This window comes from Daldinia loculata (assembly GCF_022478755.1).
Source record: "Daldinia loculata strain CBS 113971 unplaced genomic scaffold F4817scaffold_15, whole genome shotgun sequence".
NCBI lineage: Eukaryota > Fungi > Ascomycota > Sordariomycetes > Xylariales > Hypoxylaceae > Daldinia > Daldinia loculata.
The window spans coordinates 392,226-407,409 of NW_026054869.1; the positions used below are offsets into that span (position 1 = coordinate 392,226).

The 15,184-nt window shown below is 48.1% G+C and overlaps 5 protein-coding genes across 5 annotated transcripts; 3 read left to right on the forward strand and 2 right to left on the reverse strand.

Annotated features, from left to right (window-relative positions):
- The first annotated feature begins 85 nt into the window (after positions 1-85).
- F4817DRAFT_333113 (cysteine proteinase) lies at positions 86-2,582 on the forward strand. Its single transcript, XM_049302726.1, has 2 exons — positions 86-220; positions 302-2,582. Exons 1-2 carry the CDS (start codon positions 205-207, stop codon positions 1,963-1,965), a joined length of 1,680 nt encoding a protein of 559 aa, XP_049160572.1. The 5' UTR covers positions 86-204; the 3' UTR covers positions 1,966-2,582.
- On the reverse strand, positions 2,262-3,075 carry F4817DRAFT_56248 (uncharacterized protein). Its single transcript, XM_049307642.1, has one exon. It carries the CDS (start codon positions 2,964-2,966, stop codon positions 2,559-2,561), a length of 408 nt encoding a protein of 135 aa, XP_049160573.1. The 5' UTR covers positions 2,967-3,075; the 3' UTR covers positions 2,262-2,558.
- A 955-nt stretch (positions 3,076-4,030) lies between these two features.
- On the forward strand, positions 4,031-5,370 carry F4817DRAFT_314476 (phosphoglycerate mutase-like protein; the record flags this gene model as incomplete). The annotated part of the gene is made up of 4 exons (XM_049300405.1): positions 4,031-4,209; positions 4,635-4,901; positions 5,020-5,247; positions 5,304-5,370. The coding sequence occupies 4 exons, from the start codon at positions 4,031-4,033 to the stop codon at positions 5,368-5,370; spliced, it is 741 nt and encodes a 246-aa protein (XP_049160574.1).
- A 3,029-nt stretch (positions 5,371-8,399) lies between these two features.
- On the forward strand, positions 8,400-9,051 carry F4817DRAFT_333119 (uncharacterized protein). Its single transcript, XM_049302727.1, has one exon. It carries the CDS (start codon positions 8,458-8,460, stop codon positions 8,713-8,715), a length of 258 nt encoding a protein of 85 aa, XP_049160575.1. The 5' UTR covers positions 8,400-8,457; the 3' UTR covers positions 8,716-9,051.
- Positions 9,052-11,599: 2,548 nt separating this feature from the next.
- On the reverse strand, positions 11,600-13,703 carry F4817DRAFT_56330 (uncharacterized protein). The gene is made up of 2 exons (XM_049307643.1): positions 12,464-13,703; positions 11,600-12,397 (listed from the first exon to the last, which is right to left on the reverse strand). The coding sequence occupies exons 1-2, from the start codon at positions 13,055-13,057 to the stop codon at positions 11,756-11,758; spliced, it is 1,236 nt and encodes a 411-aa protein (XP_049160576.1). The 5' UTR covers positions 13,058-13,703; the 3' UTR covers positions 11,600-11,755.
- Between the last annotated feature and the right edge of the window lie 1,481 nt (positions 13,704-15,184).

Genomic DNA, 15,184 nt, shown 5'->3' on the forward strand with positions numbered 1-15,184 from the left:
GACGCACCACGAGTTTGCCTTGCCTTGCCTTGCCTTGCCTAACCTAAAGCTTATTGCCAGACGAATAAATATATTTTATTTCCACTTCCACCTTCCCCCTTCCCCCTTCCCCCTTCCCCCTTTCGACAACGTCTTCTAGTTTAACCCTAGCTACGGAGAACCTCTAAAGAATAGTGAAGGTCATATCATTAGAGGCACGACAAGATGGCAACCATACCAGGTGAGCACCCCGAGCTGCAGATCCTAGCTCTATGTTGTTTAAGAAATGCCCACTAATATGTTCTCTACTTGGTATAACTAGTCATCGTCAAACACCAGGGAACCAAGTATGACATTGACGTCGATCCCGAGTCGACCGGTGATGTGTTCAAGTTCCAGCTTTACAGTGTTACAGGCGTAGAGCCCGAACGCCAAAAGATCTTGGTCAAGGGTGGCCAAGTGAAGGATGATACCCCCATGGGCAAGTTCGATTTCAAGCCCGGTCAGACTATAATGATGCTTGGAACCCCAGGGAAGGAAGGCCAGGAGGTCCTTGCTCGACCGAAAGAACCGATCAAGTTTGTTGAAGATATGACGGAGGCCGAAGCAGCTCAGCAAGAAGGTGCTATACCCGCTGGCCTGGTTAACCTCGGCAATACCTGCTACCTTAACTCCACGCTCCAGACCCTTCGCGCTATTCCGGAGCTCCAGAATGCTTTGACCAAGTATGAACCCCAGAACGCAAGTACCACTGATCTCTTGTCGACCCTGGATTTGACCAGGCAACTGCGAGAGCTCTACAAATACATGTCCCAGACCCAGGAGGCCTACACCCCCCAAGTGTTTATAACTGCATTGCAGACTGCTTTCCCTCAGTTTGCCGAGCGCTCGCGGACTGGCACTGGCTTTGCTCAGCAGGATGCGGAGGAGGCATGGTCTCAAATTGTCACTCAGTTGCGCCAAAAGCTGCGCGTAAAGGATGCGCCCGATGCGCCCGAGACTTCCTTTATCGATAAATACATGCAGGGAGAGTTTACATCCGAACTCGAATGCGATGAGCCTGCGGCTAAAGAAGGCGGAGAGCAGCCTGTGGTCTCGAAAGAAGCTTTCCTAAAGTTGAACTGCCACATCGATGGCAATACGAACCACCTACGAGACGGAATTGCGAATGGTCTAAGCGAGAAGGTGGAGAAGAGATCGGAAGTCTTGGGCAGGGATGCTGTCTATACCAAGACCTCTAAAATCTCACGACTACCCAAGTACCTAACAGTGCATTTCGTTCGTTTCTTCTGGAAGCGAGAAACTCAAAAGAAGGCCAAGATCATGCGAAAGGTCACTTTCCCCCACGAGTTGGACCTTGTGGAATTTTGCGACGACAAGTTAAAGGGAATGCTTGTTCCCGTCAGAGACAAGGTCCGAGAAGTTCGGAAGGATGAGGAAGATATTGAACGTGCGCGCAAGCGACGTAAGCGGAATGCCGCTGGTGAGGACGAGGCCGATATTCCAGGTGGTAAGGGCGCGAAGAAAGATGATAAGAAGGAAGAAAGCAAAGCTAGCACCTCGGCGGACGGCGACGTAGAGATGGGCGAGACTTACAAGACGGATGCCGAGATTGACGCAGAACGCGACGCAGCTCTTCTCGCAGCTAAGAAGGAACTAAATGCTCTCATTGACCCATCGTTAGCAAATGACGATGGCGCGAACCAGTCCGGTTTGTACGAACTACGAGGTGTCGTCACGCACCAGGGCGCAAGCGCTGACAGCGGCCACTACACGGCTTACGTCAAGAAGACGGCCCCGGTCGATGCCAAGACCGGAAAGCGGAAGGAAGAGGACGGAAAGTGGTGGTGGTTTAACGACGACAAGGTGTCAGAGGTAACGGCAGACAAGATCGAAGCCTTAGCCGGAGGTGGCGAGTCGCACTCGGCTCTCATCCTGCTCTACCGCGCTATCCCGCTGCCTTCTGCCGAGGGCACAATCGAGTGAATACGAAATTGACGAGGACATGACATCGCATACGGGCGTTTTGAGTGCATGACAAGCAAAGGGGGAGAATACAATGGCTAGCATTAGACTCGCTTTCCCTCGATAGGGTACGGTTCGGAAAATAGATGTCTTGCCACATTTGGTCGGGACTTTGAACTCGGGTTTTCTCATGTAGGTTTTAATGCTACGTGTACTCCATCTCGAAATCTTCGACTCCCTACCTAGTCCCTAATGTCTTCTCCATACGCCATTTTTCATATATACATGTCTTTCTTCTATGTCTATGCCTCTCTTCAAGGGCGTTCAACGCGTGGCCGTATTACGCGGTGCGTCCTTGGACTAGGTACATATCCTCTATTGAGGCATTTTGTCCTTCATCTCATCTGAAGGGTAGGGTGGGAGGCTATCATAGCCACTATTTACGTTTCTCGTAGGCGCGTGGCGTAAATTTCCACTGGAGTAACGTAGGAAGATGAATCCTAGCAATTCATCGAGTCTTCCGTAGTTCGTCCACCAATCCCCTTTTCCCGTACTCACTTTATCTTAAAGCCCTATTATTTTCTCATAACCAGTCTTGCCCAACTCAACTAACCTCATTTCTTACCCCCCACCCCCTCACCTCCCACATCATCCTTCCCCTCCTGCGCGCTCATCCTCGCCCTCAGATCAGTTAACTTCCTCTCGAACGGGAATTTCTGGGCGACGAGGGCGGCGCGGCGGGCCTCGAGATCGCGGATGCGGTCCTCGGGCGTAGCCTCGACGATCTTGCGCTTCTCCTGCTTGAAATCGGATTGCGTCTTCAGGCCCGCGCCGTAGATGGCGCCGACGATGGTAACGGCGGCGAAGGCGCCTGTCCAGACTAGTCGCTTGACTGTTATGCCGGATATTCCGCTGGCTATCTTGCTGGCTATCTTATTGCTGGTTGGACTTGGAGCGGGGCCTCGTCTTGTTGGGCGCGGGGGACGGTGCTGGGTTGGTGGTTGTGGTGGTCGGACTGCCATGGTTTGTGTCTCTTTGATTTATCCCCAGTATTCCCTCCAGCAGACACGGCTCTCCCGTTGTTTTTTTGCTTGTCGCCGGTCTACCGCGTCATTACCGTGAGGATTTGTTCTTCCTCCTCCCCTCCCTTCCGAGATATTAATACTACTGCTGCTGCTGCTGCTGCTATTGCTATTGCTTCCGCTATTGAACGAGCTAGCAGAATCAATCGGATGTAGAACTAATAGCGACGGTGACGTAATTCTTCTTCCGGTATAAAGCTTATGAGGTTCGGGCGGCTCGGGCAATTGGATATGGATATGTGGCTCGGCGGGGCTATTTGTAATGATCTCGGAGTCGTGCGAAGTTGAACAAGTTGGAGGTTGAGCAGTAGCGGGACAGGATTGGAGCTCGAGCTCCGCGATGAAAAAGTCGGCGCCGCTCGGTCCGCCGCCGGCTTCGCGGGGCCTATCAGTGGATCCTCTGGCTTGCAGGGATATGGCCCTTAGTAATCCACTTACAAGGTCCAGGAACGACATCATCGAGAGGTAAGACTTGGGCCTTTTTACTTTTATTCATAAACTTGCTTCTACTTTGAAGTCAATAGTTTTACTTTCAAAGCCCAATCTTTGATAGTAGCCACGGATATCGCAGCTACAAGCTAAGCGACTTATGACGCTTAGTTTCCCCATTAGTTGATTTTGATTCCCGTCTTACATAGAACCATCTAAAAGTAGATTGCTGATTTCTATATCCGCTCTCATCCTTTATCGTTTTGGGGGGGTTACTTTGCGCCACATCTATTACAAGGCTGCCTCCTCGAGTCTACCGCACGCAACGGTCAAAAGATCAACCGGTATAAGGCCGTTGGAGTGTATTTAACGTATATACGTCCACGGGATCTAGCACTGTTAGACCAGTAGCTCACGATTATTTCCAGGATTCATATACACATACCATAGGATTCAGCCCTTACATCAAAGACATTCCCCAGCCCTGCTACTCCTAGCTGCGACTCGTTGGCAGCGCACCTCATCTCAGCTAAACTCGCTCTAATATTTTGAGGGATCACTACCGGCTGGGAGCAATGACAACCCCTCGAGTATTCATCGTTCGTCATGGCGAGACCGAATGGTCGCTAAGCGGCAAGCACACGGGCTCAACTGATATTCCATTGACGGCCAATGGAGAGAAGCGTGTGAAGGCAACTGGTCGAGCACTTGTAGGGGACGATCGATTAATTGTACCCAAACAAATCGCGCATATGTGAGTTTATCTCCCCTTCAACTGCGTGTTTTCGGCATTGTTTGAGGTTCTTCGCCACAGGGCAAAGTTTAAAAACCAAGCTGGTTGGTTACCTCGACGAGGAGCCCAAGATCCGGTGCCGGTGTCACATGGAGTTCTCCTGCCTATTCTTAAGATTGTCACTAAACCGAAGTGCAACCCTTTCGGATACTAAGATTACCCTAACTCTAAACCATTTATCCCCCCTTGAGTTTGTTCCTCGAGCTAAATTTGTTGTCGCTATAAGTATTATAGTGAAAGCTGTATAACACAAAGCACCAAGTGGTAGCTCACTCTAACATAGGGCGAAAACATAGACAGTAGCAACACTTCACCATAACCCGTCAGTGGTGAATTCGAGCGACTAGCTCGAATTACGCTCATGTGCTGATCATATTTTCCCTTAGATATGTATCACCGCGAAAGCGAGCCCAGAGAACCTTTGAATTACTCAACCTCGGTATTGCGGATCCCCTGCCGTGGAAGATTCACGGTGAAAAACCCACTGACGCCAGCCAACTTTGCAATGCGCGGGTCGAGGTTACTGAAGACATCCGCGAATGGGACTACGGCGACTACGAGGGAATAACAAGTGCCGAGATTCGCGAGATTCGCGCCAAGCAGGGTCTAACTCAGAAATGGGACATCTGGAGGGACGGGTGTGTCGGCGGAGAGTAAGTCACTAGCCCCGAGTTAATCAGTCAACGGCAAGGATAGAATCGCCGACAGTTGCAATTAGCCTCATCAAAAGCCCTAAACTGAGTATAAGGGAAGAGCTAATGTCATTCGAAGGAGCCCTGACGACGTCACGAAGCGCGTGGACCGTTTGATCAAAGAGATTCGAGAAGTGTGGCACGCGCCCGTAATCGGCAAACCCAAGTCAGAGGACCAATCACCTGGGGACGTCCTGATCGTAGCGCATGGTCATATACTGCGTGCTTTCGCTATGAGGTGGGTAGATAAGGCGTTGCAGGATGGCCCAACATTTTTACTAGAAGCTGGTGGTGTTGGAATATTGAGGTAAGTGACTTTTCCTTGGACCAAACATAGAATAATATTAACAGCGAGGCTATTAGCTACGACCATCATAACATACACGAGCCCGCTATACTACTAGGTGGTGCCTTTGTAGTTAACCCATAGACAAATAGGGAGTATCAGAGGGCCATAATCTACCATACATATAATAAAATGTAATGCCTGGGTCAAACATTCCCCCTTATGCTAAAAATATGCATACCTGTGTCAACGAAATGCTGATTGTCTTCGAAAAGATTATGCCCCGGCATGCCCAGAAGCTATACTACAAGCAACAGAGAACTACAGCATCAATGTAGCCTGGATTGACATGCCATTACACAAGTGCATATATTGTGTCACGAGGCTAGAGAGCTGAGAAATATAGGCATTGCTGGTTTCTTCGGATGTAGTGAAAGCCTGACGAAAGAGCATCGACTCGTAGTACGCCCACACGAACATCCCCCGCGACGACTGCCCGGCATAATTACAATACGTACCTGACAGTTTTCCGTAGCAACAGGTGGGCCCGTACACCCACAAGCACCGGAAACATGATATATATACTATAGCAACAGACTGTTCCTTCGGCCTGGGCCTGACTGCTGAATCCATTAAGCCATCCCCGTTGGTTTAATGGTAAGGTTGCCAGTACCGGTCAGTAAAATCTTATCAACCAGTTGTTAGGGTTTTCGTAGGTTCTGGATTTGAACCCCCTCGAGGGGGTTTGGTCCTAGGACTGAGCTTTTTGTATTTTCTTTTTAATGACCCAACCAGTTAATTACCAACAGTGCTTACAGCCTGTATGACATTCGGTTTGTCATTTTTTCGTTGCATATTTATTTTTATTACTCCTATTTCAGATTGCCCATCTCGTACCCTCCTCTCTTTCCACTTGGCATCGATGCGTTCCTACTACTACTACTTAGAACTAATAATGCCTCTAGTAATTAAGAAAATAATAATTATTTCGGCATATAACTCGCCGGAGCCTCCACTGTTGCCTTGTCTATCTTCAAGAACTAAGATAGGTCCACGCCCTTCTACTATAAGAATAAAAGCAGCCGTACGCAACACTGCTACTTTATTGAATACAATTTCTCATGTCCGTTCGGCAACTAGACCTAAGAAAAGAATACATACGCGTGTGTCCCGCGGTGAATATTCATCATGTCTTGGCAACTTCAAAATATGGAATTTCGGCTGGTGTGCAGGAGTTGTATGACCCTTAGCTTGTATCGAGATTATGCCGATAATTTATCTCTGCGTAATAGGCAAAGGCTGTATGTAAAGTCGCCTAGATCTTGCTCGTGTAATCTATGGCTATGCTAACTATCTCGACGCGCCTTCGGCATGCGGGTCACTAATGTTCGATGACGGCTTAGCAGGAGAGAAGAGCTCATGCAAACTCACTCCCAAACTACCACTGGAGGATATTTTATCTATCTCCCATCTTTTTAAGGCCATTTCTACAAACGGCTCTGAAACTACGAAGGAGCCTCTGAAATTTGCTGCGTATAGCACTGTCATGGGATATTCATGTATGACCTATGTGCATGATTTATCACGTAGACATGAGACTAGGTAGTCGAAAGAAAAAAAGACCAGCGGCGAGTTTCAACAAAATCATTATCTACGAAGATATTAGTTGTTGGCATTACTTGATACGAAGTAGTAGTATGACGGCAAGACGACTCTGTACCAAGATATCATCCCTATACCGCGACCTAAGCATTAAGATATATCATTCACATCATAACAGAACGATTCGCTACTTGTATTGATGTTTCACTGAGAACTTGGGTTGACTGAGTTGAGTAAGGACTGACCCAGAATGTAACATAGTAATAATCTTCGACCCCGAAATAGGAAGGGTTCGTACCCCAGGAAGAGCTGGGAAAGCTGAAAGAGCGTTCTAGTTTTCGAATGATGGCTTTTCAAATACCTACATGGGCACTTAAGGGTAGTACAGAAGAGCAATACCTAATATAGTTCTTGGACAGGTAGACGCTCCTGGCAAGTAACCGCCACAGTCTGAAGGGGAATGCTAAGGACCTCGGCGTAAGTTACTAAGGGAATTGCTTTCAAATGCCCTATTGAGGGACTAGCGAAGCTTTTCAAACAGCCTAGGATTATACTGCAGGCAAGTAGTCCTTGTTACCTATACAGCTAAGGCCGCTTGACTTCAGAACCAAGATACCTACTACCTACCTACCTATTTACTTATGATACATGACATCTACTTATTCAACAATAAAGGGGTACATGGCCTTGACTACTGATAAATTTAGCCACGGAAACACTTAATCGGCCCGGAATGTTAGGAATGTATGTCAAACGTCACATCTGGTCCGTTCCGTCATGATGTTGTCCGACGGTTGAGAAGACGCCCCTGCGAAGCCATAGCGGTCCGAACCCAAAGTTGCCTTTTTATGATTTGAAGTACCTATCTCCCGTAATAGCTCACGGACACTAGCCTAAAACGCCCAAGGTTAAAGGACCTTTTGCAAAGCAGTGTCCTCGTGGCCTAAGAGGTAGTAGGTATTTGTTTATACCTGGATGAGGGGCTTTGTTGGGCCATTGCGAAACATCTCATTTACCCCTCTTCATTGACGAGCCCTATTGTTACCTTCCTGTAATAGACATAGACTACTCAGTCGTTGCTTTCGGTGTTATGTATATTGAAACTAGCTTAAGGGACTCTAATCCCAACCGAATTAACGCAGGTTCGAAGCAGACTTGCTAGTACATGAGTTACAAGGTAGGTAGATGGTCTATGGATCATACAACGAACGCGACATTGTCCATTAAATCAAGCTTAGCCTGGTTGATAGAGGGGAAACGTAGTATGCTACTGTCGGCGTAAACGTCCTCAGGCCTTTCCGCTTCCAAGTATTATTCGAATAGAAAGTCCAAGCGTGCCAACTCCATTTTACTTGGGGTGACAAAAGAGGAACTACCTCTTCTACTTGGACCGGGGCGCGAATGCAAGAAATCCAAACCTCAAGTTTGTCTAGCCCTCTCGGTTCTTCGAACAGCGATAATAGAATCCGAGCTCCCTTGTCTATAGAGGACCGCTTGTTTAATTATTCCAGCATTGATATGACCCTACTATAGGAGACGTAGGTATACAACAACAAAGTTGCGAGTCCGTGATGGCTTCGTAGCCTCTCCCATTGTTGTTTTAGGAAAATATGTAGGTTCTAATACGGTATGTCGCATACCCATAGCCAAAACGCCAGCCTTGCTACGAATTCTCCCCTAATGTATTTGGTTGTATTTCTACAAGTTTGTTTTTATTCCTTTGCCCGCCCTGTATCCATGCGAGAAGCTCGTAATTATCGAAGGGACGTCGGTTTGCAGCCTGGTATGAGTCATGGGTATTGTTTTATCGTTTTAGTTGGTGTTACTGTCCTGTCCGACTTTACTCTGCCAAAGCCTCGGGTGTATTCGATAGACTATCGGCTCTAGCTGTTACGCGATTCTAGCTTGGTATTGTTTGATGCCCATCGAATTCGTAGCAAGTACTCGAGAAACACGGCAAGGAGGTATTTGCTCGACGCCATCGAATTTACTTTACTGTCGAGACGATGGGGCGGGAGTTTGGCTTCGAATTGGAACGTACGCGTCCGTCCGTGGGAGAGCACCGGGAGCGCGCTGTGGTATTAGCTATTACCCTAGATCGCAAAAAACATCAATAGACTCTAGGCTACCCAAGTAAGCATTAAGTTTGCATCTGTGACCTTCGAGCGCCGTGTATCTGAGGTATAGAATCTAACAATCCCAGGTAGAATTTGCCGACGAAGTCATATGCTGGGAGAATTCGGTAGTAATAGTAAGAATTACAAGTGTACTTTGGGTACGTTACAGTCAGTCCTCTCAAGATTGGTAGATGTTATTATTATTAGTCCTAGTGGTTGGTTATTATTAAAATACGCAGACCCTAATTCTAGCAAGGCAGGGTGTACAGTAGTAATAGTAGGCTTTTTTAGTCTAGCTAGGGAGAGAAGGCTTAGGTACAAAGGTGCCTTGTCCGGCGGAAGAATCCCGCCTCGTTGGCTTCAACCCGCACCAGCACCAGCGTGTTAGATAGGCTCTTCCGGCTGGCTTCCCAGGGCGGCCACGATCTCGACCTAGTCAATTTTCCAAGGGGAGGGAAGGATTAATAGGCGAGAAAGAAAAAAAAGTCCCGAACCGAGCGATGGAGAACAAACAAACGTAAAGTTTCGGTACGGTACGTGGCGTCATCCGCTACGTCCCACAATGTAGTTCGTGGAGTCGTGATCTTAGCCTCGAATAGAATACAGTACATACGTCGATACTTGCAATATATGTGGTACCATATGTGTAATAAACTGGAGTTCTGTTCCTCAGGGTCCGTCGGTGATGACTCGATTCGCTATTCTGCACGCTAGGCCGAAGAAACGAAAGACAAAATAAAACACAGCCTATGATACTTGATCTACCTAGCAGCCTACCTACATAGTTTGTTTGTATGCATGTAAGTCTGTTAAAAGGCGAGACAACGAGCCCCCTCAAGTCCGAGCCCCTTAGCCTACAGCAGCAAGGTGTCGAGTCTTACACTCCATACATACACTGCCTACCTAGGTATCTATCTATATACACAACACCGCCGCCGCCGCCGCCGAAGGATTCTGTATGTTTGTGCGCGTCGGGCTGTTAGCCTCTAGGCCTGCGCATCAGGGATTGCCCCGACTCTGTAATCCCACTATAAAGTAAAAAAAAAAAAAAAAAAAAAAAAAAATCAACCGCTACGAAAAACAAACCCACAAGTCGGCATTTTGCAAAAAGTGTACATTGTTAATACGAAGTATGTATCCCAACTAACTAGCAGTTAGCTCTTCCTTTTGGGGGGCTGACTAACAGCTAGTCGATACACTCCGTCTGCCTTGTAACTTGTTTACCATCCTGCGTAGTCAAGGGTCCCTTCGCGTATCGGGGCTCCGCGGGAGCTAGAACGCTTTCATATCACGGCCTCGACTTCGCAACGAAGCCGGTCAGCCTTTGCCGTGTCGAGTTATCGTGTAGGTACACGTGGTAAGGTACTCGAGCGAACTTACTATGTATATTGTTGTATTACACTATAGTTACCCTACATATGTAGATAAAGAGATGAATCAAGTTTCAATATATATATTAACTATAGCTAATATCGTTACTTTTCCATCTTACCTAAGTACCTAAGAATATTATATTACCCAGTCTATAGGTAATAGAATGCCCATTCGCGTATCTTAGCGAACTGTCCCCGCAGAATAGATTATCGGCGAGTTTTTGCACCTCGCCTCAAGGCTCAAGCTCGACGGAGATGCCGGGTTGAGCAAGGACCATCCCCTTCCCCTCCTTTGCCTAGCCTAGGCGCGAGCAATGCCAGTGCGAGGTCACGACGTTGCTGGCGTATGCGTGTAATGCGTCGCTAAACTCCCCCAGAACGCAACGGCGACCGGGATACCGCTGTCAACGTCAAATTTGAATCGGCGAACCTGCCGGATCTCTTTCCGCGACTTACGAGCAAAGTGGTACAGTAGCATCCATACCATCCATACCATCCAATACCATCCATACCATCATCCATGGCCATGAATTGCCAACAAATTCCAGCCCTTTCTTATCAAACCTTGGCCCCCTGTATCCACCTCAAGGGGGTCCCGCTGGCCCTAGTTCAGCGCAGCCACCCATATCATCGTCCCCTGAATTTCGAACCCGGTCGTCATCCCCTCGGCCGTTAGGTAGACATTACGGCATGGAGTTAGCACGTCTTCGTCTATACCTTACTAACCTATCTCTTAGGGGCTACCGCGGATATTACCGCTAGCTATCTAGAGTAAAGCAAAACATATAACCTAGAATGTCCCTATCTGCATCATTGGTCTGCACAGCATTTTAAACGCGTGGAATGTCACTTTCAAAGGTCCTTGTTTGTTCAAGACAGTAAGTAGCAAGGTAGCATTAATTCGTCTAGGTTATAACCTATAGGCTATACTATGAAGGCACCGCAAAAGACAACGCTTAGAAAATCAAACGCGCAATAAAAACAAAAGTAACCACCAAAATTCGGATTTTTGCCGCGAGGCGAACCAATCTTCTCATCCCTTCTCGTATTCGAATCGAGTGGGCGTCTTTTTAAGAGATTAAAACGATATGTAGAACCGCCGTAGAAAATAGATAAGGATGCCATGATCGAAGTTTGTCGCCAAACTAGTCATCTAAGTAGGTAGGAAATCTTTCGAGCAGCCCCGTTCTCCCATTTCCGCTCAATACGCCCTGGACTCGCAGCCGCCGCCCCAATAAACGAAATGCAAATGCTGCCTAAAGATGCACTATCCTCATAGATTGGGAACCGATTAGGACACCCAGAATTCATCACCGATTTATCATTCCAACAAGCCGCCAGCAGCCATCTAATTTCCCGACCCCTCCCGAGGTCTTTCTTTCAACAAGTTCCGCTGATTCCTCCGCTGTATGCTTGCTTCCGTGGAAACTAGTAGTCCTATTGCTGTGTTCGCCGATTCAGCCGCCCCAGCATTTTCTGATCGATATCGTTGCTAGGGCTAGGACCAGTGCCCATTATGTTTTCTAGACTCATCACAGAGCTCGTATTATGATGCGCTGCCGGAGGACCGGATGGGCTGCCTCTCGGCGGCGGCGTTCTGCTATCGTACCCAACATACGACACGGGCTGAGGTTGTAGTTGTGATAACGGTTGCAAGTGACTTGGGCTGCCGCTGGACGAAGGAGATCGCCGCCGAGGATTATCGTCCGGAAACGTGCTCGGTGGCGGTAATCGTACGCCGTGCTCCTCATCTGAAGGTCTCGGTCGCCGCCTTCCTGCATCAGACCTCTCCTCCGAAAAAGAACCGTACGAGTTGGTAGGCGATGGTAGTGGCTGGTCATATTGTGGGTTCGTAGCCGGATAAGCACCACCTGCAGGAAGACTTGATGGACCTGCTAATGGTTGACCATATGCTCCAAATAGTTGAGTTCCCGGCGGAATGCCGTTTGGTAGTGCCGAAACGGGAACAAACGCGGTGGACGAGGAAGAGGAGACCGGTTGAAAAACACATTCTTGGTTCATCTTGATACAGTTCGTGCATTTTCCTCCTGGGGAGTTCTGATATCCACTGCAACGAATCTAAGCCCTTTGTTAGTCTTCCTTAGAGCTCATTTTAATATGCCCATTCGTATAGTGCACTCTTACCTTCCTTCTTCTGCAGTATCTACAGGCAATTGAGGTTCGCTGGCGAGGGGCAGACTGTTGCATCACAGCAGCTCCTACAGGTCCACCTCTCGCGAATTCGGGGTATTGCCCTACGGCACCACGGTCACCCCGGTATGCGAACTCGTACGGATTCGGGGAGTTGTAATTAGCGAAATATTGTGCCCTAGGATCTTGAGGCGGATAGCTGGCCCTGGGATCTGGAGCTGGGGCGTGAACTGGAGGAAGATAAGGCGGATGGCTGGCCGGAGGAGGGTAGGCGTTGCCACCGGTTGGTGGAGAGTAGCCAGTACTTGGAGGCGCTGTTGCGGCGAGCGGAGGAGGGTATCCATTTGTAGAACTAGGTGAAGGTCCGTAGCCGCTGCTTCTTGGATCCCAACCTCTAGCACCAGCAGGCTGGGCATAGGGATCTTGCATAGAGGGCAATCTTACTGCCCCTGCAGCCATTTGTGGCCGGGAATGATAGGCAATCACTCTCGTACGATCGTCTTCCTCACCGGGAACTGGAGGATACTGAGACTCGTCGTTTTGGTCGTGATTTGGCTGCTGTCCTCTATGTCGACGGTCTTCTGCCATGCTACGTTAACAGACGCTTGGGGGCGCCAGAGCGAAGTACGAGAGCAGTAACCGCGTAGTAGTTAGGAGGTGATTTATATTGGTGTCTGACGCAGGATATGTTTCGAGACTTAGTCCCCCGGTTGACCTTATGTTATTCTGTTAAGTGCGCGCTTTCCGAGATAGAGTAGTACAACGGTCAAAGACCATGTCAGAATTTTTTCTTCTTCGGACGCTGAGATAATTCACGAGACTAGGCCGTGACAAGTGTCAAGTCTATAAACTGTTCGTTGCGCATATACCGAACCGATTTCTTGAGAGATTATCGAACTCGCTGGCAACACATGTAACTAGAGAGTAGTAGGAGCTTGTAGAGGGACGATGCCGGTAATAATTATAGAAGCCAAAGGGAAAACGTAATTGTGTTAGAGTAAAGGAAACAGAGAGAGAGAGAGCAGAAAAGTTAATAACTGCACGTAGAATGACGGCGCAATAAATTTAGGTGGAATGGCGGGGCCAACCGTTGGTGGAAGGGGAAGAACCTTAACAACAGCACAGATGGCGGAGTCTGTAGTGCCGGGAGGAAGAGACGGGGTCTTCAGTTTTCTATAATTTAATTGCGGGATGACCCTTGGGGGCTGCTGCAAGAGAATCTTGGAAGAGCCTAGCTAGCCTGTTAGCTGGAATGAACCCGAGTGAAATAAAGTAGCGGAGCTAAAACGATAATAATAATAAAACGATAAAAATAATAAAATATAGACACGTTCTAGTCAGGGAATGAGACGGGGGCCTAGGAAGGGTCTAAACGAATAACGAAGAATATCCATATGCGATGGATTGATGAAATGATAATGATCATGCCCAGCCCATGAATCTCATTAAAAGACACATACGCATATACACCATCGCAGAGGTCTGCGATATACAACTCCAAGCGGAACTAACCTGTTGTCTGAGGATACGAAGCTTGCAAAGGCAGGAAAATTAGCCAATGAGTCCAGCTAACAACCAACAAGTGATATTATGAACAAACAAGGAGGTAGGTTTATGTAGTAGGTAGGTTGATGCCGCGTGAAGGACCAGTCCAGCTTTATTGCTAGGGGGGGAGGGTTCGAACAGGCAAAACTTACTGCGAGCTGATACGTTAGGGGATACGTAGCTCGCATGGATACAGGTATATGTATATGTATATGTATATGTATATTGGCGTATGGTGGGCGTATGTATGTGCGTGTATGTGCGCCTAGTCACCTAGCTCACCTAGATGTTGGGGCAGGGACAGGGACACCAAAACAATGCGGATATGCCAGTTCTGTGAGCGGAGCAGGGGCCCGCAGGTGCAAGGTTTATGGGGACGGGAATGAGAGAATAGACGACTGAGAAGACTTGGAAGACTGGGAGGTTGTCTTCGAGTGTGGAGGCGTTGGAAATGCCCAAGAGGGCTCAGGTGACTCGGTGTAAGTTGATTCGAGCGATGGTTTGCCGCGCCCGACATAGGATGGGCAAAGTTTCAGGTAGTACTCGACTAACGCAGAGACGCTAAGTAATGAAGTAGAGAAACGTACCTTTTTTTCTTCTCTTGAATGAATGAATGAATGACTGCGCATAGGTAGAGCTAATGCCCTACTAGCGGCAGCGTTCCTTTCCGGGGTGGGCTAATGAGAGCGGTGATTCGTGCCGGTGATTCGTGCCGGTGGACCAGAATGAAAAATAACGGAACCGACGGCGGATGAACTACTGCGGATAGAGAGGATGGTGTGTCTGCGTGTGGATGAGTTGGCGACCGATAGCACCGTCCTGGCATGGGCTATTGAGTCGCTAACCAAACACAAAAAAAAGTTGTCTACTTGCAGAGTGGCTAAGGTAAAAGCTGAATGATCTCACTAGCAAAGGCAGTTTCGTCCAGTTGCTGCCGGAGCGTTGGTAAGATTTAGTGAGACGGAGGAATGAGATGGATTGACCGATGGATTGACCGATGGATTAAGAGATGTGTGTGTGTGTGAGTATGTGAGTGTGTAAAAGAGATAGAGAGTTGTTTGAGTGCTCTGCCACACCGAAAACTCGACGACGAGGTCGATTGAAGTCAATCCGACGACGGGTGCTTTAGGTAAATGTATATTTTGTTTCGCACAGTAGTAGCCTTAAAAA